This window comes from Lygodium microphyllum, chromosome 10 (assembly GCF_053477565.2).
Source record: "Lygodium microphyllum isolate KBCC chromosome 10, Lygodium_microphyllum_v1.1.10, whole genome shotgun sequence".
Lineage (NCBI taxonomy): Eukaryota > Viridiplantae > Streptophyta > Polypodiopsida > Schizaeales > Lygodiaceae > Lygodium > Lygodium microphyllum.
Window position 1 is genome coordinate 81,009,247 of NC_141144.1, and position 25,762 is coordinate 81,035,008.

At 46.1% G+C, this 25,762-nt stretch overlaps 1 protein-coding gene across 2 annotated transcripts in view; it reads left to right on the top strand.

The window, feature by feature from the left end:
• LOC148030213 (tRNA ligase 1-like) overlaps positions 1–25,762 on the top strand; it is a 222,489-nt gene that overhangs the window by 153,294 nt on the left and 43,433 nt on the right. For both annotated transcript variants that reach the window (XM_087686482.1, XM_087686483.1), the window contains 4 exons: positions 3,529–3,608; positions 5,618–5,683; positions 5,766–6,043; positions 6,181–6,279. In XM_087686482.1, the coding sequence (XP_087542608.1) occupies positions 3,529–3,608; positions 5,618–5,683; positions 5,766–6,043; positions 6,181–6,279 (523 nt within the window). The remainder of the gene's footprint in view (positions 1–3,528; positions 3,609–5,617; positions 5,684–5,765; positions 6,044–6,180; positions 6,280–25,762) is intronic.

A 25,762-nucleotide genomic window follows, 5' to 3' on the forward strand; every position in this document is an offset into this window, starting at 1 on the left:
CTTGTATTTGACCACATGCTAGGGTGAATTTTAGGATTGCATGGGTGGTTGCTAGCCGGATCAACTTGTCAAATATCCCAAAATGCTTAATGTTTGGAATTGATGCTGGTGAGCCCATTACATAGTCCACAACGTTGGCTCTCTTTTTGTTGCTCCAACAAGTGAAAGCATCCACTCCTGGCCATCTCGATAAGCCATTAAATATAGCTAATCCATGTGCACTTCCTAATGCTAGCAAATGGGATCCATATGCTATCATCTCCTTATCTTGAGATGTCATGTCAAGCCCTAGTTCGTCCAATGCCAACTCCTTAAACATCTCATGTTCAGCATCATAAAAGGCTAATTGCTCCCTCCCTGTTTGAGCCTATAAGTCTCCCAATAGTAGTATGTCCTCGATTCTTGCATATCTCATAATGTTCTCATGTAGTACTTTAAATGGTGATCCCTCCCCAAGGGCAAATGTTGTAACATACTGCAACATATAGATTCCTCGGGCCCCCTATCCTTAGCCTTACCCACATATATCTAGCTCGCACATCTCGTGACACCACATGAATCATGTCTTGGAGGCTCTCATGATAAAGAATAGCCACCCCACCCGACCTTCTAGTCCCCCCTGGCCTACCGGGCTAGGGCTTGTAAACACACTCCCATTTGTATCCCACAACATCTGGTAATCTAGAACTTGTACATTGATGTGTCTCTGTATACATAGCTATGTCTATTCCATAGAAAGTATCGTCAAAATACCCTGCATCAGGTCTCATTGAACCATTACAATTCCAAGGGGACATCCTTGACGTCTTATAGGCCGCATACGGTCATTCTGACCTTTATTCAGCTATGATTTCTCTACCATCTCTATACATAGCATACTTGCCTTCTTTATGTGCCTCGCAACACTGTTGGCATGCTGTTCCTTATATGCTCTAACTCTGCGGATGTAAGATCCTCATCAAGAGAAACCTTTTTGCCTTTCAAAGCCTTTCTTTTTTAGAGGAAGGCCCTCTTATTATCCATGTCCTCCAATTTCAGCATGAGGGTGTGACTTCTTTGATCATTTTGGGCACCCACCCTCCTGGCATCCATAACGTGTGTCTCATCTGCACCCATCTTAGCGCAAAGTGTTTTAGCATCCTCTAGGGGAGTTTCCCTTTTTCAACCCACCACACCATACGAAGATGTAATGCACGGAGTTTCCTTTTTGCTTCTTCTTCTAGTGCTGCGTTCATCATTTCTACTTTTTTCTGAGGAATCCCATAGTTTCTTTTGACTACCTCAATCCATTGTGCATTTTCTTTCATTGTATACTCAACATTTTCTACTTTCTTTTGAGCTTCCTCTACCACATTCAACCATGTGTGCATGTTCTTTTTTAAACTTTCCACCTCTTTCTTTAATTCCGGTGCAACTGGCATTGGTGTTTGTGCATCCATCATTGACTTGTGGGTCACTAATTCTTTCTTACATGCCTCTAATTGCCTTCTCAGCTTAGCAATCTCCATACCCCTGGTTGCTATGCATGCATTTGTATCAGATTTCAATGTATCCATATCTACTTTCTAGCCATCCCTTACTTTATTCAAGTTATCTGTCATATCAACCTGCAGGTCAGCCTTGATTTCTTTGTATTTTGCATCATCCCATCCATTAATTTATGATTTCCTGTTTGCATCTATAGCAGCACTTAGTTCCCTTTTGAATGTCTCATGCAATTTGTCATATATGTCTTTTTGCTTTGTATCCATATCGTTCATGACTTTTTGTTGCATGCTGTCCACACCTTCATACATGCTTTCAGGTTTGCATCCATTTTAGCATTTAATTCCTTTCCCCATGTTTCTTGCATTGCATTCATGTCGCTTGTCACCTTGTGAATCATTGGCATACATATTGCTGCAACCTTATCTCTTATGAGGGCTTTCACGTCATCCAAACTGTTTGTTGCAATTCGCCTTTGCATCTTTGTCCATCGTTTGGTAATTGTGGGAGTGACATTTTCACAAGCTCTCCTCTTTTGTCTATAGTAAAACTTTTTGTCTTTAGTTGAGTCTTGTACCATCTCTCTGATGCAGTGCTTCTGTGGTCAGCCCAATTGGTTGTGTGTCATGTTTGGTCTCATGTCCACTGGTTTCTCTTTCAGTAGTCTTTGCCATCTAGCAATCTAAGACATCCACTCAATGCTAGGCAAGCAGGCCTCCTGCCTGTTTGACTGATTAGCAACCCCCTGCTGGAAATAGACTCACTGTTGTGCTGGGAACAAATTCACTGTTAGTCAGTCAGTAAGCTGTCACTAAACTGTCACTGTAGCATAACGTGTCAATGTGTTTGTAACACAAAATGTGGCTGTGTGAGAGAGACCTGCTCAGGACTCCATTCCATCACGCCAAGTCCCTCACGCTAGGTACGTCATGTCAGATTTGTCATGCCAGGTTCCTCATATGAGAGAGAGAGAGAGAGAGAGAGAGAGAGAGAGAGAGAGAGAGAGATCTATTAACATCTCTAAAAGGCCAGAATGACCTATGAGACCATAACCAATACAATTGGTATCATCATCTCTCATCAGAGAAGAAGAAATAAATTTATGTGTAGGTCTACATGGTAGATTGGAATGAGAAGTATGGAAAACTGAAAAAGCTGGAAAAAAACTAAGTTTAAAAAGATTAAAAGAGTGTAGAGTATCTCCCCCTCAGTAGATGGAATCCACCAAGACTTTGTAAGCTACCTCTGAAGACTGAGTCAGCACACCAATTCACATCTGTAACGAGAAATTGTGATGCGAATGTGACACATGCCCATGTTGCTGAGTGGGTACTCTAGGGCGTCGTGCTCTATGTAATGCGTTAGCTCTATCAACTATGATGCCACTTGATGATGTCCCTCGATGACGCCTATCAGTAGGAGATGTAGTGTTGGGGTGGCAGCGGTTAGGGTTTTAGCTACACTGAAAAAGTCTATAGCTGCTCTCTAGAGGGGTGGATGAGGCTGGGGCCGCCTCCTATCCTGTAACAATATTGCTGTGCGTCAGTGGAGCTCCAATAAGAAAAGGCCCAAACATCTTTGGTCCTCATAGTCCATCACCCGTTTTAGTGGTCCAAAGCCCTCCTTAGAGAGAGAGAGAGAGAGAGAGAGAGAGAGAGAGAGAGAGCATACGGCAATCTTTGCTGCAACTTTGTCGTGACTTTCGTACTCTTTTAGTTATTTGATCTTTTGTAAAACGACTTTATTCACGGTAGCCTAGAGCCATCCTGCATTGTGTAATCCTGTAATCTTGTACTTTTTTTGTAATTAATACGATTACCTATTACAAAAAAAAAGGGGTATCACTTTGGTACTTTTGCTGTAATTAATACAAATACTCTTTTCAAAAGAAAGAGGGAGGGATGGAGGGTGTGGGCTGCTAAAATGAATAAATATATTGTTTTCCACAATCATTTTGGTTAGTTTTCTCTTGTCTTGATTAACAATAAATAGTGAGGTTTGTAGACTTTCAAGTTGACCCATTGAGCACCTTCCATTTTTCAGATACGAACCTTTTTAATACGCAATGGTTTGTCCACACTCTTTCAGAGTGGATTTCCAGCATATCGAAAATATTATTTGAGGTTTGTAATCACCTTTTATTCTCAATTGAAGTCCTATTGCATCATGTTGGAGTAGATGTAGAATTGGTATAAAGCTGCCTTGGCCTTCACACATCTGGGCATTTGAAAGATAGGCATGAAGAATTGCAACAACTTAATTGATTATGTTTTTTTGATGAAGGTATTGCATTTCTGATGAGATCCTAAAATCTCATTTTGAACATCATGTTTTGGCTTCGTAAACATTTCACTCATTTAGAGTGTTTCTTGATTGCTCAAATCACTTAGAAATGGAAACTGAGCTCCTGCAGTGTTATCAGTAAGTAGCATTTTGGGGATAAGTGGGATGGTTTTTGAAATCCATTAAACATAAAGGTAGAAGAAAAACATACATTATAAAACAAAGAAGAAAGCAATACATTTCTCCCTTTACCTGCGTTTCTCAATGAGAGCCCTCTATGAGGAAATATCACGTATAGTAGAGCGAAAAATCCTGCTTGGTTCACTGCCCTCTGTGGCACATCTACTGTGCTTAGATATCCCTGTGGCTGCCAAATTTTTAGGAGGTATCCATAGTCCTCACAGGAGGAGGAAAGAAGAGGATTGGAAAGGTGTCACTTTATATATCACTCGATTGTAACAGATGGTTTGCAGAGAATTCCTACTATTCTAGGTACAGAGAAGGTATGAAAGAGTGAGGGTTTGGGCTACCAAGACTTTACTACGGAACTTCGAATCATAGTGTTTACTGGTGAATGTTTCCAAGCTTTTGTGGCTGATAAGGATATTGGATATCTGTGACTTAAGGTTTGCGTAAGTGAATTGATAGGAATCCTGTGTGTGTGAAACGTCTGACGAACTATATGAACCCTTCTAAGGCAACTTGAGAGAAAAAGTGTGGTGGTTCCAAAGGCAGCATGAGACAAATCACTGTTCTATACTCCTTTCCAGGCTCTGCTCAAGAATAGCAATCGCCTTTATCATCCATGGCTGTGAGGCTGTCCTGGACACATATTTTAGTATTGTTGAGGTTCATAAATGTGATTGTCTGATAAAGACCTGCTCCTTTTACTCATCTACAGATAGGGCGCAGGGTTTCTGCTTCTGTTACTAGGGCTTTTACTGCCTGACTTCATTGAAGTGTCATAAAGGACACTGACATCTGGCTCTAAAAATTAATCACTGTTGGTGTGTGCTTTCTGTTGGGAAGTCTTTTGGTTAGTTTTACCAGCTTGCCTTTGGACCATGGTCAATGACTTTAATGGAAGGTTGTGAAAATGTGGGTTATGTAAAGGGTAAGGTCTTGATTAGAAGGGATCATCCACCCTTCTCCTGAACTGCGTTTGTTCAACATATTTGCATTTGTTATTCAGTTGACATAATCCGATTGTGATGGCTGTGTTCCCCTTTATCTGATTTGACTTTGCTTACATTGGAACATACATGTAAAGCAATATAAAAGCAGACTTCAGAGCCATTACCTTGCCTTCTTGTTATTGTATCTTAGGATTAGTTAGCTCTCTTGTCAATGAATCATAGGTGTGAAATGTACTTTAAGACGTATCTGTTACAATAAACTGAAATTGCACTTTGTGAGCACAGAAAACACCATATACTGATAACCATACGCTAAGAATGACGTCTAAGGCATCCCAAAGAGAGGGGCAATGTTGAAAATTGCAGAATCATTTCCTAAAGCTGGAAAATCACGCCCTGTCCCAAAAGGAGGGGGCAATGTTGGAAATTGCCGAATCATTTCCTAAATCTGGAAAACGTTTGCTGCAACCTAGCATCTTGAACTAAAGTCGAAAGCTAGATTTAAAAAATCCCGACGCCAATGCTGTAAACTTAAGTGTGAGTGTGTGGGCATATCAAAGTATACGTTTTATATATCATGGTCACCTGATGTTTATGGCGGTGCTGAGTCCTGATTTTGTCTGTATAGTTTTGCGTTGTTTTCTTTTTTCTCTTTTTTTCTCTTTTTTTTGGCTCACACTTTTTGTTACTTAGTGAGCTGTTTTTTCTGCTAGACAAATGGAGATTTGGAATACATCACCAGAAAAGCAGCGGCATCTGGACCAGCTATTGACAGAGTGGTAAGGCAGTCAAACTTACAGGGCTTTCCTTAAAAAGGGATTTGTTTTAGTTTTGGAAGTATTTACTTCTCAAGACTTGCAGGGCAGGTTACATCACAAGGAAGAGTGCGGAAAGGAGGATTTTCGATCACATGTATCTGTCAGAGGCTGAGCCTTTCCTTGAGCAATATGCCAAACGCAGTCTGGCTAACAGTAGACTGGTAGGATTCACTGGCAGTGGAATCAAAATGGAAGATTCATTTCATGTAGCTGCAGGCCAGCCTGAAGACTATGTGGAGTCTCACAAGGAGCAAGGGACTGAGAATGCTCAGCCCTCATCTCAGAACTTAGAAACTAAAGGCATACTAGTCTTTTTTCCAGGTAAATGCAAGTGAACAGTAAGAGTGAGCAATTTGAACCAAGAGTAGTTTCTGTTTGAAGGCAAGAAAAGCAGATTTTCCTTCTCTCAGTGTCCTTATGAAGCAGGTTACTTATCATGCTTGTAATATGAACTACAGGAATACCTGGTTGTGGAAAATCTGCATTATGTAAGGAGTTGCTTAAAGGCATTGGAGATCAAAGGCCTGTGCATACCTTGATGGGTGATCTCATTAAAGGTCTGATATTGTTGTCTTACCAAGTGTCCTATTTCTTCTTTTAACCCTTGTCCTTTGTAATGCTAGGTAAAAATAAAGTATAATATAAATGCATAATAGATGTTAAGTTCAAGTACAACGTAAGGGTATAATAGCAAGTATAATTGTAAATGCTTGTGTATGTATGTACCCAATGCTATTAGAATCACATTTTTACCCGTACACACATACCCACTTTTTTATATGAAGCAATTGTAATAGGTCATATTATTGTACAAAGAAGGCCATGCTCATCATGAACATGTGAGAACAGAGGATCAAGGTGCAGCAGAGATTCAGTAGACAGTGTGAGAGTGTGAGAGACAGAGTTGAAGCACGACACCCAAGAGAATAGACTGAATGAGTGTAATCAGAAAGTACAAAGTACAACCCTTAAACCTTAGGGTTGTAGGGGGGTGTTCACACCTGACACACACTAAGTGCCCAAATGTGTGTAACATAAGCACATAAGTACATACGACAATAAGACCATAAGTCTGGGGGAAAACACCTCTCCTACCGAGAGTAAAAAGTGCCCCAGTGTCCTACTGATCACCGACACTCCCATATGAGCGTAGGCGTAAGTAAGGTGTGAGTCAAATACCCAACAAACCCCCCTGGAGTGAAGAGTGATCAAGAGTACAAGGATCATCTGCCACCAAAGGATATCAAATTTAAAGCATCGCGAAATGCTTCAAATTTGTCACGAGGAAGAGCTTTGGTGAAGATGTCTGCCACATTACTGGTGGTAGGACAATAGACAAGGCTGATATCACCTGCATGTAGCCTCTCTCTGAGAAAGTGATAGTGAATCTCAATGTGTTTCGTGCGAGCATGAAACATTGGGTTCCGTGCCACTGGAATGGCACTCTGACTGTCAGTGAACAATGGAGTAGGCTCAGTAACAGATACATCCAAATCAGCCAGCAAGCGTCTAAGCCATACGCATTCAATTGTGGTAGTGAAAGCTGCCTTGTATTCAGCTTCACATGACGATGTGGCAACAGTAGATTGTTTCTTGTCCAATCTCATAAACCAACTTCTTTCCAAACCACCTAAGAAAAGGCCAAAGGCATAAACCTTCTTATCATCAACTATAAGTTTATGCACCTCAAACACATGCTTGAATTTCTCTACAAAGTTATATGGGTCATTGCATACTGAGCTTTCGCTCAGCTGCCAAGACCCACGGATTGCTTATTGTTTCAAGCGTTCCAAGCGAGCTCTAATGGCTACCTCTCACATAGCCAATGTGTCGTCGATCCTATGAGTGTAGTGAGCTTACCTTGATGCCAATATGAGTTGCCTTCTCTCTTGAACACACTGGTAGCTCCATGATCCTAGATGCTAGCTCAAGCATCCTCAAGCCTCCTCCATCTCCAAGCTCCATCCACCATAGCCCTGCACGCAAGAGAAGAGAAGAGAAGAGAAGAGAAGAGAAGATGGTGAAGAGCTTCACCCTCTTGATCCCTCACTCTCACACACTCCCTCTCTCACACTCTCACACACTCCCTCTCTCACACTCTCACACTCCCTCTCTCAAGAGCACACACAAGCAAGAAGAGGAGAAGAAGAGAATAGCTCTTGTTAGCCACACACCAAAGAATGAGCTTCCATTGACTTTTTGAACTTTATATACACAAACCCTAAAACCCCATGGGCGCCCATCCCTTTTTACATGACCAGCCATTGTGGCAAGGTCCCTTTCTCTAATTCCCTCTTCTTGCTTCATGCCCTAAGCCTATACCTGTCTATTCTTTTACAAGTGGCACAGGAGGGAGCGTGGAACTCTTTTACAAGAGTTTTTAGAGTTTTTGAGGTGCCTTTCATTTAAAATCATGCTTTTGGCCCTGGCTTAGCTTTAGAGGCCGCTTGCATGTCTTTTGCTCCTTTTCCATCTTCTTCCCGCTTTTTCATTCATTCTCCCGCCTAGTATCCTCTCCCGCCTCCCTCTGAGAGTATGGACAATCTCTCTCCAAATTGTAGAGAGAGTCTTTGCAGTGGATATACCCAACTGGTCTATGGCATGGTCATTGGCTACATTTGGCTGTCAAAATACACCAAGCAATATGGCAATACCGCTAAGTCCACACTGATCTTGAAAATCCGGCACAACATGATTCCCCTATGTCCTCTTATCCGCAGGCTCAGCCCCTATTTGTGACCCATCACCCATGCAATTATTCTCCATGCCACAATCATAAGCTCTGCTGAGCCATGAAACACCATCCCAAAGGCTCTCCTCCAAACCTCTTGGTTGCTAGGCCCATCCAATGCACACTGTGTTGTGCATCCTCATAACATTCAGGCTCTTCATTATCAAAAGTACTTGCTGCCATAATAAAATCCATGGTATGTGCTGAATCATGCAAACGAGTTTGCCTTCTAGTACGACCAGCCATGGGTGCATCCAAAGGACTATCTTGCATAGTCTGCAAATACCATCTAGGTAGCTGTCTAGCATCCTGGCTGTGTGCAAGCTCTTGCTGAATTTCTGTTTCAGCATGATGCTGAATATTCCGATCAGCCAATGGCTGAATTTCTGCACTTTCCATAGGAGCAGCTGGCTGAACATTAGGTTCATTTTGTGAACCTCCAGTTGAATCACCAAAAGTAATGGGCAGCAGCCCTTCAAAAACATCACGGGCAGCCTGATATGTGTCCAAACCAGCCAAGGATAATTCTGATTTTTCATCAAAAACATCCCTGCTGACAAAAACCTTCTTCGTAACGGGATCATAGAGTCTGTAACCTTTGCTCTCATTGCTATATCCCATAAAAATGCACTTAACAGCCTTGTTGTCCAATTTTCTTCTAAGTACCTGTGGAATATGGACATAGGCAAGACACCCAAAGGTACGAAAGTGACCAACAGAAGGTTTACGGCTGTTCCAAGCCTCAAATGGTGTGATGGTCTTCAAGGCTTTGGTAGGGCATCTGTTCAAAATATGGCAAGCACACATGATTGCTTCCATCCAAAAACTATGAGGCAAGCTCTTTGCCTTCAGCATACATCTGGCCATCTCCATGAGTGACCGATTTTTCCTCTCTGCTACCCCATTCTGCTGTGGAGTATAAGCTTTAGTATACTGATGTACTATGCCCTTCTGCTGCAAAAAAGAATTCAGCATAGAGGACATGTATTCCCCCCCTCGGTCCGAACGGAGAGTCTTAATGTGGCATCCAGATTGGTTTTCAACAAGTGCACTGAAAGCCAAAAATGCATCATACACTTCTGACTTCTTTTTCAAACAATAGACCCAGCAAAAACGTGTGAAGTCATCAATGAATGTCACAAAATAATAACAACCACCCAATGACATGGTTTGCATAGGCCCACAAACATCTGAATGCACCAACTGCAATCTGGTTGTTGCCTTGAAAGCAACATCACGAGGAAATGAGAACCGATGCATTTTCCCCAAAATGCATTCCTCGCATAAGTGCTGAGGTGGTCTCTCCAAGAGAGGTAAGCCATCCAGCATCTGAGTACGCTGTAAAAGCATCAAGCTGCCAAAGTTTACATGCCCTAAATGAGCATGCCATAACTCCGCCTATATCATAGCAGGAGTAAGAGTGGATGTCAAGTATGCTGACTGATCTACTGAAAGAGCATCCAACTCATATAAACCATGACACAATCCGTCTAGTCTGTCCTTCTTGGATACATACGTAAAAACATCACCTCCTTGATTTGCCATGATGACAAATTTCCAAAGACAAAATGAGCAATGTCAAAGCAGTACGAACTGGAAATCTTCAAATTTTCAGAAATTGCAGCAAATACGTTTCTGCAATTAATGTGCAAGGGCGTACTGTCAGAAAACTGTCTCTTAATGCACGCTTCCCAAGGTGCAAACAGTGCACTGCAACATTGTTATGTCAAAATCCCCAAAAATTTTGCCAAAATTTCTGTCAAAAACAGTCTTTCTGTGATTGTATCAGCAGTTTAAATGCAACTGTCCTCCAAATACACAAAAGCCCCAAAATTTCTGATGATCCAGTCCAGAAATTTGCATGAAATTTATCCTTCCACTTGTTCTGTGCCAACCGCATGTGAACCTCCGCTTCCAGAATAGTGTTCTGGGCTGAAATTAAAAAAAATTGTTGAAAATTTTACTTGACGTGATCGTCAGACGAGCAGGCTGCGCGTGGTGGGTAGGACATTGACTGGCGGGCGCAGGACAGTAGTCGCAGTGCTCAGTCAGCGGCACTTTAGATGGCTGAGCTCGTGGCTGAACTGGCGGGCCAGCGTAGAAGGCAGCGACTGACGTAACGTTTTAATAACGGCGGCAGGCGGGCAGGCGGGCTGCGGGTGGTCTGACGGGCGTCGACTGACGAAGACTGCGCTGTCGAACAGCGCGCGAGTCTGACGATGACGCTGACGTCTGACGAGGACTACGCTGTCGAACAGCGCGCTGGCAGAGAAGTCGTCTGGGCAGGTCTGACGTGGACGACAGGCGACGGGCTGCAGATGGACACTCGAGCAAAGGCCACGCACAGAGGAACAGCGCCAGGGCGCGTGCAGGTACAGGTGGCGTCTGGACAGGGCAGTGTTGCGCGCTGACTGTTGGAGCTGCGCGCAGGGCAGAACTGGGCAGGTCTGGAGCTGGCGACTCGGGGGCTAAACTGGCGGGGACTCCTGGCTGCTGACTGAGGACCGCTCTGATACCAAATGTGAGAACAGAGGATCAAGGTACAGCAGAGATTCAGTAGACAGTGTGAGAGTGTGAGAGACAGAGTTGAAGCACGATACCCAAGAGAATAGATTGAATGAGTGTAATCAGAAAGTACAAAGTACAACCCTTAAACCTTAGGGTTGTAGGGGGGTATTCACACCCGACACACACTAAGTGCCCAAATGTGTGTAACATAAGCACATAAGTACATACGACAATAAGACCATAAGTCTGGGGGAAAACACCTCTCCTACCGAGAGTAAAAAGTGCCCCAGTGTCCTACTGATCACCGACACTCCCATATGAGCGTAGGCGTAAGTAAGGCGTGAGTCAAATATCCAACAAAACATAGCCCATGTAAAACCTAGAAGATACTGCTTTTGATTAATACAACAACTGTTGCAGAGATCTCCTAAAGAAAGTAAATGAAGAGATCTCCCAAAGAAAGTAAATGAATCAACACAGTAGTCCCACACACTATATGATTATGAGATTGCACATTTTCCAGAGTACTAAAAAACTGACCCAAGCAAAGAAGTTCAAAGAACTCCTCAAAGCAGGAGAAAGGATTCCAAACATCCAGTGTAATCAAAACTGTGGGGAGGGAATCAAGCTCTCAAACATAGTTTTCTCCTTACCTTTCCACACAGTGAATGCATATGGGTATGGAAGTATGATTGCAATATGGGGCTGAATTATATGTGATCCTAATTTTATTAAAAACCTAAGAAAGGAAACAAACATTATCCTAGAGTTGCGGAAGCTGAAACGTTAAATTTTAACGTTCCATCTTTGTTCTCCTTAAATGAGAGAGACTTTTGCAAGTGCAGCATATTTTTAATGTTTGGGAGCCTGATCTTTTAATCGTCCAATGGTCGAGTATGTTTTCCCTTTTCCGTATTATCATGGAATCGCTGATGATGGATGCCCGATTCAATCATGCATACGGGAATGATTCCAACTATGCTTTCAGGTATTGTGCCAATTTATCCAGAAGGCTGTGAGGCGAGGGCAAATCCATCACATGTGAGGATGGTTTCCATGGACACATTTTACTGAGTGCAATTAGAACATGCAATGCCTGTCCTTGCGAGAAAAACATCTTCAGAAAAATAATCTCAATTTGAGGGAGAGCTTGCTTTTTGTCACTGGCATGTAAATGCACTCTTTAGTTTGGGCAGGTGGGATGGCACATGAGTGTGTTAGATAAGGGCCAAGCCAAAATTCGGGCTATGGCAATGATTATTTTCTTTTAAGTTATGCAAAGGTGAAATGTGAGCCTTTTAAATGCACACTGAAAGATATAATGTTTCAAAGGACTCGGAAACTATAGTGTCCCATTAAATTTGCATTTAAACATTTAATGTTGAAAGAGCTTAGACATTTTATCGTCACTCTAAATATTGGGAACATTCAATATTATTTTAATGTGGGCAGGGCCAAAAGGGCCATTCAGGTTGAGTTTTCATGTGGAGGCTGCAGTGAGAGTGGACGTTTTGCCAAAGGTCAAAGTCTAGTTCAGTTCTGGTTTATGTTGTGAACAAACAGAGGGGAGTGTTTTGCAGCCTTTCGCAGAATCTTGAGAGCGTGGGGAGAGTCTATTTGGGCTCAGATCTCTAGCATGAGTTCTCCAGCCAGCGGGATGTCAACTTTAACAGAAGGGCCAAGTCTCCAATCAGCAAGTGACACAATTGGTTTCTGTTGAACAACTTTATCAACTATTCATCCAAGAGAATGGCTATTAAAATGAGTTTCATTTTTGCAAGCCTTCAGGCCATCTTATATAGTGGTGTTCTTTGGCTTGTAGAAAGAAAGAGAAAAAATAGAGAAAAGCAAAGAAATGTATTCACGTTTGCAAAAGGCTAGAATGGGGTATGACACAAAAAGAAGAAACAAAGAAAGTTGTAATAAAGTGTGTAAGAGGCCAAATAACTGAGAGAAGAAATGAGAGAGGCGCGCGTACTTGTAATTGCGTTCGGCCGAGTGAGTTGTCGATTTCATCCTAAACTATCGCACGTTGCTCCCTCTGTCTGCAGCAACATTCCCCCCGGTATCACAGCAGCTAGCTCAGTAGGTCCTGAGCAGTGACGTGCAATGGAATATTAGATATGCTCAATGTTCCACCCTCATAAGGTGCAATCAATGATCCATGGTGCTCAAAGTTGTAGGGCCCCCATAATGAGGAGAAGCCATATGTGAGCCCGGATATTGGTCGAGTCCTGACTTGTATGTCACATGAGGTTTATGTGGCTGGATGGCAAAAAGGTGACTGTTGTGGACTTGATCTTTGTTTGGGTTAGAGGACGGAGTAGTTAAGTTGGTAGCAACTCGAGGCACATGGCATCAAGTTGCGTGGTAAGGGAGTTATCAAGGGCCCTATCCAACGGTAAAGGGAATATTCCCTAGCCAACTAGTGGAGGTGCACATGGAAGGTCAACAAACACGTGCACATAGAAGGTCAATAGACGCAGGTGCATATGGAAAGTCATTCATCATGACCTCCTTCACAGGCTATAAAAGCTAAACCCCTTCACAATTTTCATTATCTATATTTCACCCAGTCAGAGTTGTTCCAGCTAGCCTTAAGCTCTCACCTATCTTCTGTCTAGATCGCCATCTAAGCTTCACAGTGGAAGCGCACGGGTGGACAGAGCCATCTTTGTATCAATTGTTTGGAGCTAAAGAATTTTTTGCTATTCTCCTCTTATATGTTGTGTACTCTCTATCTCTTTCTCAAATTTTGTTCGCTGCGCCATGTAATTTTTACATGGAAACCTTTGGTTAGATGCCGGTGCATTCTACGAGTGCCCCCCAGTCAAACACCTTGCGCGGCGTTCTTTCTGAGGAACAGCTCTTATCCGTCCGTGTCACCAAGCTGGAACTGAAAGAAACAACAATCTTTGGACAGGGTCGTAGGACACTCTCCATGCAGGGCCCAGCTTCGGGATTGGCTTCACTCTACGACATTGGCACAACACAGATTGGGGAGGCAATTCTCATGGGTTAGGGGATCTTCATGGTCCAACTCACCTCCACGGATGCAGCCTGTGAGCTAGTGGATAGCTCACCTTATGCCTCCATGAAGGGGGTCATGTATATGGTTCCGCGGTATAGTGGCTTCACAGTGGAGGACTTCGCGCTCCACAACAAGTTTCCTAGATACTCGGTCACCCTTCTATTCCCCGAACTGGTGATAGAGTATGGTCAGTTAGTGGAGGACTTTGGACGGCTTTTCGGCGCAGTTCTTCCTCCCTCCTTCGCGGATTCAGTGATAGCCGTAGGAGTTCTGAAGGTACGGGTGACTGCGGAAGATACAAAGAACATACCCAAGTTTCTTGAGATTGAGGTAGGTTGACACTCTTTCACGTAGGAGATTATTGTGATAGGGCAGTCTGATCAGTGTCTACGATGCCATGCCTTTGGGCATTAGGTAGCAGATTGCACGCGGTTCGGAGCCAAGGCGGCTCAGCCGGCAGACCCATAGGTGGATGCTAATGGTTTTCCACAGGTCTAGCGAGGATAGAGAGGGAGACGGCAGGGGGGCATCAGTCAGCCCCTCAAACACAGCCATGGTAGTAGAGAGTAGGAGGGCGGGCAACGGGCCCTCGTTAGAGCACACCGTAGCAGCCCCCCGCCCATCCCACCCAAGAGGATCATAGGCCTCCACCCCCACCACCCACTAAGGCGTCATAGCCCACCCCACCCGAGATCCCCCAGCCCCCTTGCCCACCCCCATGTCATGGATTGCCCCTCGACCCTGTTGGGAATATGTATTGAAAACCTAAAAAGTGGTACACTAGTCTTTTGTACCGAACATCAAGTGTTGTGCTCACTCTCTTACTCTACTGCTCTCGACTCTCTGCACTCTGCACCTTCACTCTAAGGTCAACAAATCTACGCAACAAATTGGTATTAGAGCATAGATGTTGTGCATGCTTCCCAAAGTTAGTGACGGTCATTAGGCCGTGTGATAGGTGAACAGGAGCTTCAAGCACCAATCGTCGGTGTTGAGTAGGTGCAGGAGATGCAGATGGACCAACAAGTGTAGGGAGCAAGGAACGGGCAGTATCTTTGTCAACGCTTGTTGCAGGCGATGGGCGATAGGTTGATGCAGGCCAAACAGACCTGCACGCGATTAGCCAGTGCGAACGTGACCAGGCTCAGCGTGACATGTTCAAGCCCAGGCGACACGCAACTGGGTTCAGCGGGCAGACATGGCGACATGTTCAGCGTGGACCAGACGGGCTTCAGGGTGCGTTCCGATGGGAGAGGTGGTGACTTGTTTCGACAGGTCACCCGTGACAAGGTGGGTCACGAATCATATTCGACAGTCAACGCTATCATTTTTAAAAGAATTTCATTTCAATTTGATCCCCCTCCACAACTAGGTGTTCGCGCACACATGCATAGTGTGCAAGCGTGACTTGAAAAACTGGGGCTTTTCCCGGATTTGGGGACTTTAATGCAGAAGTGGACAATCTGACTCGGAAATTGCAAAATTAGTGCAGATTTGCTCGTGAAATTTTGGGGGTTTTTCACATTTTAGTGAAATTTCTTGAATTTTAGTGAAATTTATGCACACCGGACCTGATAAATTTGGGGCTTTTGCAGAATTTCATCAATTTATCCAAGAATTTCCTGGTATATGCACGTCGGTACTTGAATTGATGCAATCTCAATGAATTATCCTCTAAAAATTTGGGGCTTTTGATCCAAATTGTCAAATTTGTGCTCGGGAATGCCTTTGGAGCAGAAATTGCAGTGAAATTCTAGGGATTTTACATGTAACTGGTGGCTTTGTCTCTAATTGTGTCAGAAATTGCTTGAGGAGTGCAGCAAACGACATTTTTTTCAAATTCTGAAAATCCATTTGCAGATCTGAAATTTCTGCAATCCTGGGATTGTCATTGCTGGGTTGGTACTCTTTGTATTGTGATTACTTGTGTCACATTTGGGCTTGCCTTTGGTGACTGGTTAGTCAATTTGGGACTGCAAATTATGGCTGGAAACAGTGACATCAGTAATCTTTTGCACATTAAGAAGCTTGAGGGATGCCCATAATTTTGCAATTTGACAAAAACAATGCTATAATGTCTTGGTGGAGAAGAAACATGTAAAGCCCATCAAAACAAAGAGAATCAAACCAACAGACATGGAACAAGACGAGTGGGATGACTTGGACGAGCTTGCTCGCTCTACCATTGAGCTCTTAGTGTCAGACAACTTGCTCTTCAACATTGAGAAGCTGAATTCTTTTTTTTTTCCTTCTAAAATGTGGTTGATTATATTATTAAAAAAAACTGATTACAACGGAGTACTCATGCTCAACAGACCAAGCTGGAGTTGATGAAAGTCACAGATACATCATATATACAAGCCTCTCAAGGCGGTCTGGGGGGAATAGGCGCAAGAAGCCATGGAGGGGGGGTCTATCGCTATCTGGGGCTGCTTGCCTGCATCACGAAGAACAAGTGCTGGCCGCCCCAAGTGCGCATGAAATGACCTCGGAGCTCCTGACGAGCCTTGGACTCGCTCTGCACCACCTGATCCCATCCGCTCGAAGGGAGTGGATGATGGAGGTCCAGAGCTGTGCTAAGGTCGCCTGTAGTGAAAGTCTCTCTCCGCCGAAAGCCACCTGACACCGCGCCTTCCAAATATGCCAACCAGTAAGACTCCCTATGATTTCCCATACCTCAAAGCGTTCTCTGTGGGCTCCAGTACTTGGCAGATGGGTAGAGCCTCTAAACCCACCATTGCGCACGACCCTGCCTTAATAATGAATATCGTATCCTGCATCCCGGTCTCATACAGAAGGTGACGGCCCTGGTTGATTGCCTACCAGCAAAAAGCTCCCCAAGAGATACATCCAAGGTTGGGTGCTATGCGGTGAAGAATGCAGCATACTCCTCTCCACACGAGCTGTGCCGCCTCACATGACCAAAGGCACTGCTTTGGGGTTTCCATAGATTGCTGTGTGCAGCGCTTCAAACTCCCTCCTTTTGCATCTGGGCAAGCTAGCTTCCCACCGCCAAGCCTCCATATGCCACCAGCCATAAAAAATACGATACCCTCCTCAGCCTCCAGCTGTCCCATAGGCGGCGCTAGAAGGTCCATCGGAATGGCTCCGTGATGCTGTGCTCCGGCCAATGCCTGCTATGTGACGGCGCCACATCCATATTCTCTTGCATCAGTACGTGTCTGGCAATCCTGGCGATGTACTTCAGGAACCTCGGTGGCTTCTTGGCAACCACAGTGGCCAGCCAAAGCAACTCTCTCGAATCCCACTACAGCTCATCAAGTGGCATTTCTTCCCAGATCCAGAGGCGCCACTCCCTGAGCTCTTGCCAAAAGACCAAAGGCTCCAGTTGCCATGTCTTCCCCTGAAGGCCAACCACCCGGATCCTCTTCCATGAAGGGACAGCTACCCCCTCGTCCTGTTGCCCTTTGTCAAGAGCCAGATGCCCCCCCTTGTGCACTTTGAAAAATGTCCCAGGTGGAGCGCCACTCACTCTTCCTGCCACCTGTAGGGCGATGCCTGTTAGTGAAAACCTAGTGGCCCATACCTCCCCGGGCTCTATAGGCTTTCGTATCGGGGGAGCAAGCCACTCCTGAGGTATTGCTGCATTTATCTCCCTTCTTCTCAGCTCCACTCCTCGTTGGCAGCTTGATAGTTGTTGCAGCACCTCCTCGTCCGCCATCCTGTACACCTTCTTCCATGTCCTGATGGTATAAGCCGGGCTAGCCTCCCAACGAGCCCACTGGATGTGGGGGCACTCGCCAATCTGTGCCCCTTCCCTGTCCTTGACCTGGGGGTTCCAAATCACCGGCTGATGGTCTATCTCCTCTTGGTAGCCTGGGGGGCTCTGGATTAGGGCCTTACAGAGGCCCTGCCACGCGTAGAGCAAGCTGTGTAGGAAGGGTGATCTGGGGTGGGTGATTTGGGCAGACGTGAAGATCCATCTTAGGGACGGCCTCCACTCACCGCCAAGCCTCGGTCTACAGTCCTGAACATCCTCCTGCAATAGGACCATCTAGGTTTGCCCTCCCGGTATGAGGCCGCGAACAACTAGCTTGCCTAGGAGGGCCATACTCTGATACTTTGGGTCTATGATCCCAAGCCCTCCCTCTAACCGATGTCGTATGATGGTCGCCCACGCCACCTTGGCCCTGGAATCCTTTGAGCCGTCTGACTTGGACCAAAGGAAATTCCGTACTAGGCGGCGAAGCTGTATTACGCAGGAGGAAAGTACCAACACGAGGTGATGTACCAGGTCGTCGCTAGGAGGACCTGGTTAACTACTAGGGCTCGGCCGGGTAGTGAGAAGCGAGTAGTGCTCCAGTAGGTCAGCTTCCTTCGAATAGAATCGAGGACTGGAAGAAACTGTTGGGCAGGAGTGCTGTCGAGTCCTACCTAAAACCCTAGGTACTGGACGGTCTGTCCTCTGCTCACCCATGTAAATCCCAAATGGACGCCCCACTCCGTGCTAGAGTCCGGGTCTGTGAGAAACCAACCGACTTTCGTCAGTTGATTTTTGCTCCCGTTGCAGAACATAACACCTCAAGAGCCAACCTCACTCTCTCCAGCATCAACTCGTCATCCTCTATGTAGAGCGCTGTATCATCTGCATACTCTGAGCCTAACAACTCGGTCTCCTCTCTTACTGGAAGTTGGAGGCCACGCAATCCGCTCATATGTGACTTGAGGAAGTGAGACATCGCCTCTGCAAAGAGAAGGAATAGGTACGGGGCTAGGGGGCAGCCCGGTCGGACGGATCTCTCCAGCCGAAACTCCTCCCCTCGCCTCCCTCCTATGAGAACCCTGTTGGTGGCCGATCTGTAAAGTGTGGAGATCCCGGAAATCCAAGCCTGGGGAAAACCCAACCTCACCATGGTGCCCTCTAGGAAATCCGAGTCCACCCTATCATAGGAAATCCCACTGTGCTGAGCCTACTCTGTCGCCTTAAAGAAGGTAAATACATTGTCGAGGATGCTCCTATCCTGGACAGAGCCTGTCTGTGTGTCATGGATGATGTCTGGAAGCAAGGGGCATAGTCGCCTACCAATCATCTTTGCTAGTGCCTTATAGGCCACTGACAATAAGGTGATTGGTCTCCACTGGGAAAGCTCCAACCGGTCTCCGCCTTTGCGGAGATGACTGATAAGGCCCAACCTCACCATGGTGCCCTCTAGGAAATTCGAGTCCACCCTGTCCAACCGCTCCAGCAGGACTCCACCTAGCCGCCTATATCCCCAAGAGAACCAGCGACCTCTCCCTACTGTGGAAGGTAGGGTCTCTCCAGGCATCGCATGCTCCTATTGCCAGTAGAAAGACCTCCCATGCCTCCTGATCCTCCCCGGCCATGACCTGGTAGTTTCTCCCTCTGCCCTATTGGTCCTCCAAAGCCTCCAGGTTGTTGAAGTCTCCTCCAACAATCCACGAGTCCACCTGTGGGAGTCCTTCCGCGATCTCCACCTAGAACCTGCTGCGTGCCCTAACCTCCGTAGGGGTATAGATATTAAGGACTCCAAGGCACGAGTCCCCAATATCCAATCTAATCCATAGCACCCTCCTTGCCAGTATCGTCTCGTGGTCTCGTACACAAGCGGTAAGACTCGAACCAATAGAGGTGCATACGCCTCCACTCCTACCGTGAGCACCTATGGCGTGCTCCCAGTGAGTGTGCGAGGTGCTTGGGAGTACCTTCTCTACCGGCTGGGCCTGGGTGGGGGTGAGCTTGTGCTCCTGTAGAAGTAAGATGTCAATCGGTCCAGCAAGGGCAGGCTGCAACCCCTGCCGAACAATCAATTTCTTGGAACCACGTGCCCCACTGTAGTGGAGGCTATTCACATTCCAAAATTCAAGGTGTAAGCTCATGGGGAAACCTGTGATTGTCCGAATAGGCATCTGTTCGGTGTGGAGGCTGCTGATGAAGAGGAGGAGGTATGAGGCATGCAGGTATGCTTTGCCGCTGGTCTGGATAGCGAACTCCACTCGCCCTTGGTGGCCCTCGGCCGGACCATAGGGATGATAGAAGTTCCAGGTGGTACTATCAATGCGTCTATCAGCCATGGTGAGAGTCGAGACTCTGTGCATTGTCAGAAACTGGCCGCTTGTGCCAGTGGCCACTTGATCACATCCCTCGGACCTGTCCAGTGTGGAGGGGCTCGAAAGATAATGCTCAGGTGAGGGACCTTAGCACCAGGCCACCAATTAATATCCCTCATGCAATCAGGCCATTGCTGTGCAAACAATGCTAGTCCTTCTTCTCCCATCTATTGGGAGGTGTGGTCTGCCACCTGACTCTTCAACTCTTCCTCTATTTGTGTGGTTGTCCACTCGCCTGAGTGATAGGATTGAAGAAAAAAGGCGTTTGGTCCATCCGGTGGTGCTAGTAGATGGACCTTGCCCCTCCTTGACTTACGAACCACGAAGATCCCCACCTCTAGAGGTAGTGGAAACTCTCCGCGCTTGGCAACTCTCAAGTACAACCATGGGCCAGTGCGCAAGAACTCTTGTGGCAACAGGTGTGCCTGTCTTGGGAAAGTGTGACGGGCGACAGGGGTGGATAAGCTGGTGGCTGTATGGGAGGGGGAGGACTGCTGGTGCAAAGAGGATGTAGGCGTGTGTGGCTCATCACCTCTTGTGGGAGGAGCGGGTGGTTCTAGGGGGGATCGCCTGAACCAGGTGCGGATCAGGGAGGGTCCTCGGTACGGGGGTGGTGGGGGGGAGGATGATTGAGGGATGGTGGGATGGACGGAAGTACATGGCAGGTGTGGGGGGGGGCTGTGGGCCAGGGTCATTGGGGGGGGGGCATAGGATGTGGAGGGAGGTGGGTGTGGGGGTTGCGGTCTTGTCGGGTGGGGCGGGTAGGGGGGGCTTATGGAGTGCTCTGCCGAGAAGGCATCACACGCCCACTTGCTCCCTGCTGCCGAGGCTGGGTCTGCGATGCTAGCTGCGTCCCCCTTGCCGTCTCCCTCTCTGTAGTCTTTGGACCCGTGTGAAACCATTAGCGTCCACTTGCGGGCCTGTCGACATGGAGCCACCTTGGCTCCGAAACGCGTGCAACCTGCTGCCCGATGCCCAAAGTCGTGGCAGCGTAGGCCATTGCCCTGGCTGCCCCGTCACAATGACCTGCTGCGCAAAGGAGTGGCCGCCCGCCTCAATCTCTAGGAACTGTGGGATATTCTTGACCTCTTTCATTGCCACCCATGCCTTTGGGACTCCTGCAGCTATCACTGCATCCGTGAAGGACACGGAAAGGATAGTGCCGAAGAGCCGTCCAAAGTCTTCCACCAACTGGCGATACTCAATCACCGGGTCGGGGAAAAGAAGGGTGACCGGGTGCCGAAGAAACCTGTTGTGGAGTGCAAACGCCTCCCCAGTAAAGCCCCTGTACCGGGGGACCATGTATATGACCCCCTTCGTGGACGCATATGGTGAACTGGCGAGTAACTCGCGGGCTGTGTCCGCCGAGCTGAGCCGGACCATGAAGATCCCTTGGCCCAATAGGACTGCCTCCACGATCTGCGTTGTGCCGATGCGCAGCGCGTGGAGTGTAGCCAGTCCCGAAGGTGGGCCCTGGCTGGGGAATAACTCAGCAAACAAGCCTTCAAATGCATTACAAACTTTTTTTTGCAAGTAAAATGTGGGTAAATATATTACTCAGAAGGCTATGCATTACACACTAGAGGCAGATTTCAGCATAAGAGCAGTTCTGAAAATAGAGCATGCAACAAATCTGATAGAAAGAATGTGGAGTGCCATCATTGTGGCAAAAAAGGGCACTACAAAAGGGATTGCTTTGAATTGAAGAAAGACAAGGGCAAAAACAACAACAATGAAGTCAACAAGACTGAAAACAAGGACAGCGAGCCTGCCAAAAAGAGCAATATGAAAATAGAAGAGGTTAATGTAGTCACTCATGACAATGACAGTGATGGTGATGTACTTATTGCTTCTTCTCTGGATGCACATGCATTGATTGCAGATTCCGATGATGATATGCACACTTGGATACTGGATTCCCCAAGAAGCGTGGTCGAGCAAGCCACCTTCATATGCATACTTGAAAGTGTTTGGCTGCAAGGCATTTGTTCACATACGCAAGGAAGAATGCAACAAACTTGAGCCAAAGTCTTGTAAATGTATTTTTCTAGGATATGGTGATGAAGGTGAAATGAGGTATAGATTATGGGATCCCAAGAGAAGAAAAGTAGTACACAACAATGATGTCATCTTCTGGAAAGATCGCATGCACAATTAGCCCGAAAGAATAGAGGAGGTCAGAAGAGTTGTATTCCGGGAGGATGTACCAATAGGACAGAAAAGAATGCCCGTTAGATAGCAGCAAATACGTGCTGAAAATGTCCCTGAAAATTCAGGGAATAATGCTGAAACTGATCAGCAGGATCTTGCCCATGATGTTTCACAAATTCAGTAAGAACATGTGCACTTGGAACAACCTGAACCAGCTATAAAGCAGGCTAAACCTGCAAAACAACAAGCTATTAATGCAGATTTGCAGGCTTAACAGCCAACAAATTTTGACCAGTGGGTCCATAGGTCTACCAGAGTGCAAAAACAGCCAAATAGATTTGTCCCCAGAGTAAACTATGTGGCTGATTATGTCATGTTAATAGATTGTGGTGAACCGTCATGCTTCCAGGAAGCAATGGACAGACATGATAGTAAGAAATGGCAGAAAGCAATGCTATCAGAAATGGAGTCTCTCATGAAGAATGACACTTGGGATTTGGTACGTTTACCAAAAGGACAAAAAGTGCTACCCTGCAAATGGGTTTATAAAATGAAAGTCACTTCTTGTTCTTTGCCCAAGTACAAGGCACGCTTGGTTGCTAAAGGGTACAAGCAAGAACATGGAATTGATTTTGATGAAATCTTTTCTCTTGTAGTCAAAATAACTACTCTGCGAACCATCTTGGGCTTGGTTGCATCTGAGGACATGGAACTCATACAGATGGATGTAAAAACCACATTCTTACATGGTGATTTGCATGAGGAAATCTATATGCAGTAGCCTGACAGTTTTGTTGCAAAGGGAAAAGAGCACATGGTATGTAAACTCAATAAAAGTTTGTATGGACTGAAGCGGGCACCACGAGAATGGTATCACAAATTTGATACATTCATGCAATCTCAAGGATTTGATCATTCTCAAGTTGATCACTGCTTATATACCAAGAAGGCAACGGATGGCAACCTTATTCTCTTGGTTTTATATGTGGATGACATGCTAATTGCAGGCAAGGATGTTCATGCCTTGGACTCCTAGAAGCAGAATCTACACAACAGCTTTGATATGAAAGATCTTGGTGAGGCAAATCACATTCTTTGCATGTGTATACTCAGAGACAGATCAAAGGGGTTCTGCTTTATCTATCATAGCAGGACTAGATTATGAAATTTCTGCATCATTTCAATATGGAGGGGACGGGGGAAGCTATTAGTATACCATTGCCTCCATATGTGAAACTTAGTGCAGATGATAGCCCTACATCAGATGATGGAAAGGCTGAAATGACGAAGATACCCTATGCTTCAGCTGACGTCCTGACATTGCATTTGCAGTGGGAGTGGTTAGCAGTTATATGGCACATCTTGGCAAGAAGCATTGGGAAGCAGTGAAGGGTATCATGAGATATCTTAAGGGCACAAAGGATTTGTGTATCTGCTTTGGTAAGCAGAAGTCATCTGCTGTTGGTTTCACGGATATAGACTATATTGGCCATCTTGACTGCAAGAAGTCTACTTCAGGATATGCATTCATGTTCACAGGAGGAGCAATCTCTTGGATATCTAGGCTGCAAAAGTGTGTTGGATTGTCTACTACAGAGGTAGAATATGTAGCTGCTACACAGGCATACAAAGGGATTTTATGGCTTTCACGTCTGGTGAGAGAGCTTGGGATTACAGAGGTTTTTGTCCTTCACTGTGACAGTCAAAGTGCTATGATGCTAGCACAGAATCTTGTATTTCACGCAAAGACAAAGTACATACAGGTGAAGTATCACTTTATCAGGGATGTACTTGACAACAAAGGCATTGAGCTTATCAAGGTACATACAGAGGATAATCCTGCAGACCTTACGAAGGGTCTTCCAGCCGAGCGGTTTTCTCATTGCCGCCAAATGATGGGGTTTGGATAGTTTATGTGTCTTTCAGCTTTGTCCATACATAGACTTAGCTGATTTTTTCTTCTATCTACAAGTATGTTGCCTTTAGGTGGGAGGTTGTTGGGAATAAAGGCTTAGCGTGCCTTTATCGTGTTCAGGTGTGAACGCATCCTTTACTTGTACTTTATATTCAAAACCTAAAAAGTGGTATACTAGTCTTTTGTATGAAACATCAACTGTCGTGCTCACTCTCTCACTCTACTACTCTCAACTCTCTGCACTATGCACCTTCATTGTCAGCTCAACAAATCTGCGCAACAAACACTATTCCACGACCCGCCCCTTCCGAGACTACTCGCGCCCCCCCCCCCCCCCCACACCCGCCACATACTTCTGATCAACCCACCATCCCTCACTCTTCCTCTTTCCCACCATCTCCCCCGTCGACCAGCCCCCCTTGATCCTCACCCGGTACATGTGTCCCCCCCCCCCCCCCCCCACACACACACACACACAGACAACTACTAGCTCATTTGGCATAGCTGCCTATCACACTTTTCCTCAAAAACAGGCGCAGTTGCTCCTACAGGAGTTTTTCCGTAGTGATCCATGGTTCTATTTGAGAGTTGCGGAGCACAGAGAGTTTCCACTCCCTCGAGAGGTGGGGATCTTCGTGGTCTGCAAGTCAAGGAGTGGTAAGGTTCATTTACTAGCACCACCGGATGGACCAAACTATGCTTTCTTCTTTAAGACCTCTCATTCAGGAGACTGGATGATAACATAGAGGAGGAAGTGAGGTTCTAGGTTGCAGACCACATCTTTTAGTGGATAGATGAAGGAGGGCTAGCACTCTTTTTCTCAACACTGGCTAGGGTGCATGATTGACATTAATTGGTGGGGTGGAGCCGAGTTCCTGCATCTGAGCAATATTTTCTGAGCCCCTACCTAGTGGAGCTCACCGATGGATGTGATCGAGTGGCCCCTTGCACAAGCTGTCCGTTTCTATCAGGGGGCAGAGCCACGTCTCTCAGCTTGGCGGATGGACGCCCTGGTTGTACTGCCTGGAGCATCTATCACCCCCATGGTTCGTGCGAGAGCCACCATGGGGGAATAGAGTTAACCCTCCAGGCGTGTGGCCAAGCGGATTTGCATGCCCCATAGCTCTTCTTGTTCATCAACAGTTTCCTTAGCAAACAGATGCCTGTCTGGTCAGTCACAGGTTTCCCCATGAGTTTACACCTCACATCTTGGAACGCGAACGGCCTACACTACAGTGGGGCACGTGGTTCCAGGAAATTGATTGTTCAGCAGGAGTTGTAGGCTGCCCTTGGCGGACGGATTGACATCATACTTCTTCAGGAGCAGAAGCTCACCCCCTCCTATGCGCATCGACTGGGAAAGGTGCTTCCAGGTAGCTCACACCTACCGGGAGTAGTCTATCGGTGCCCACGACAGGAGGGGAGGCGTATGGAGCCTTATCGCTTGTGTGTGAGACCACGGGATGATTGTGGCAGGGAAAACCTATGAATTAGATTGGATTTAGGGGACTCATGCCTTGGATTCCTCAATGTTTATGCTCCTATTGAGGTTAGGGCACCCAGTAGGTTTTGGATGGAGATTGCAGCAGGATTTCCAGAGGTGGACTCTTGGAT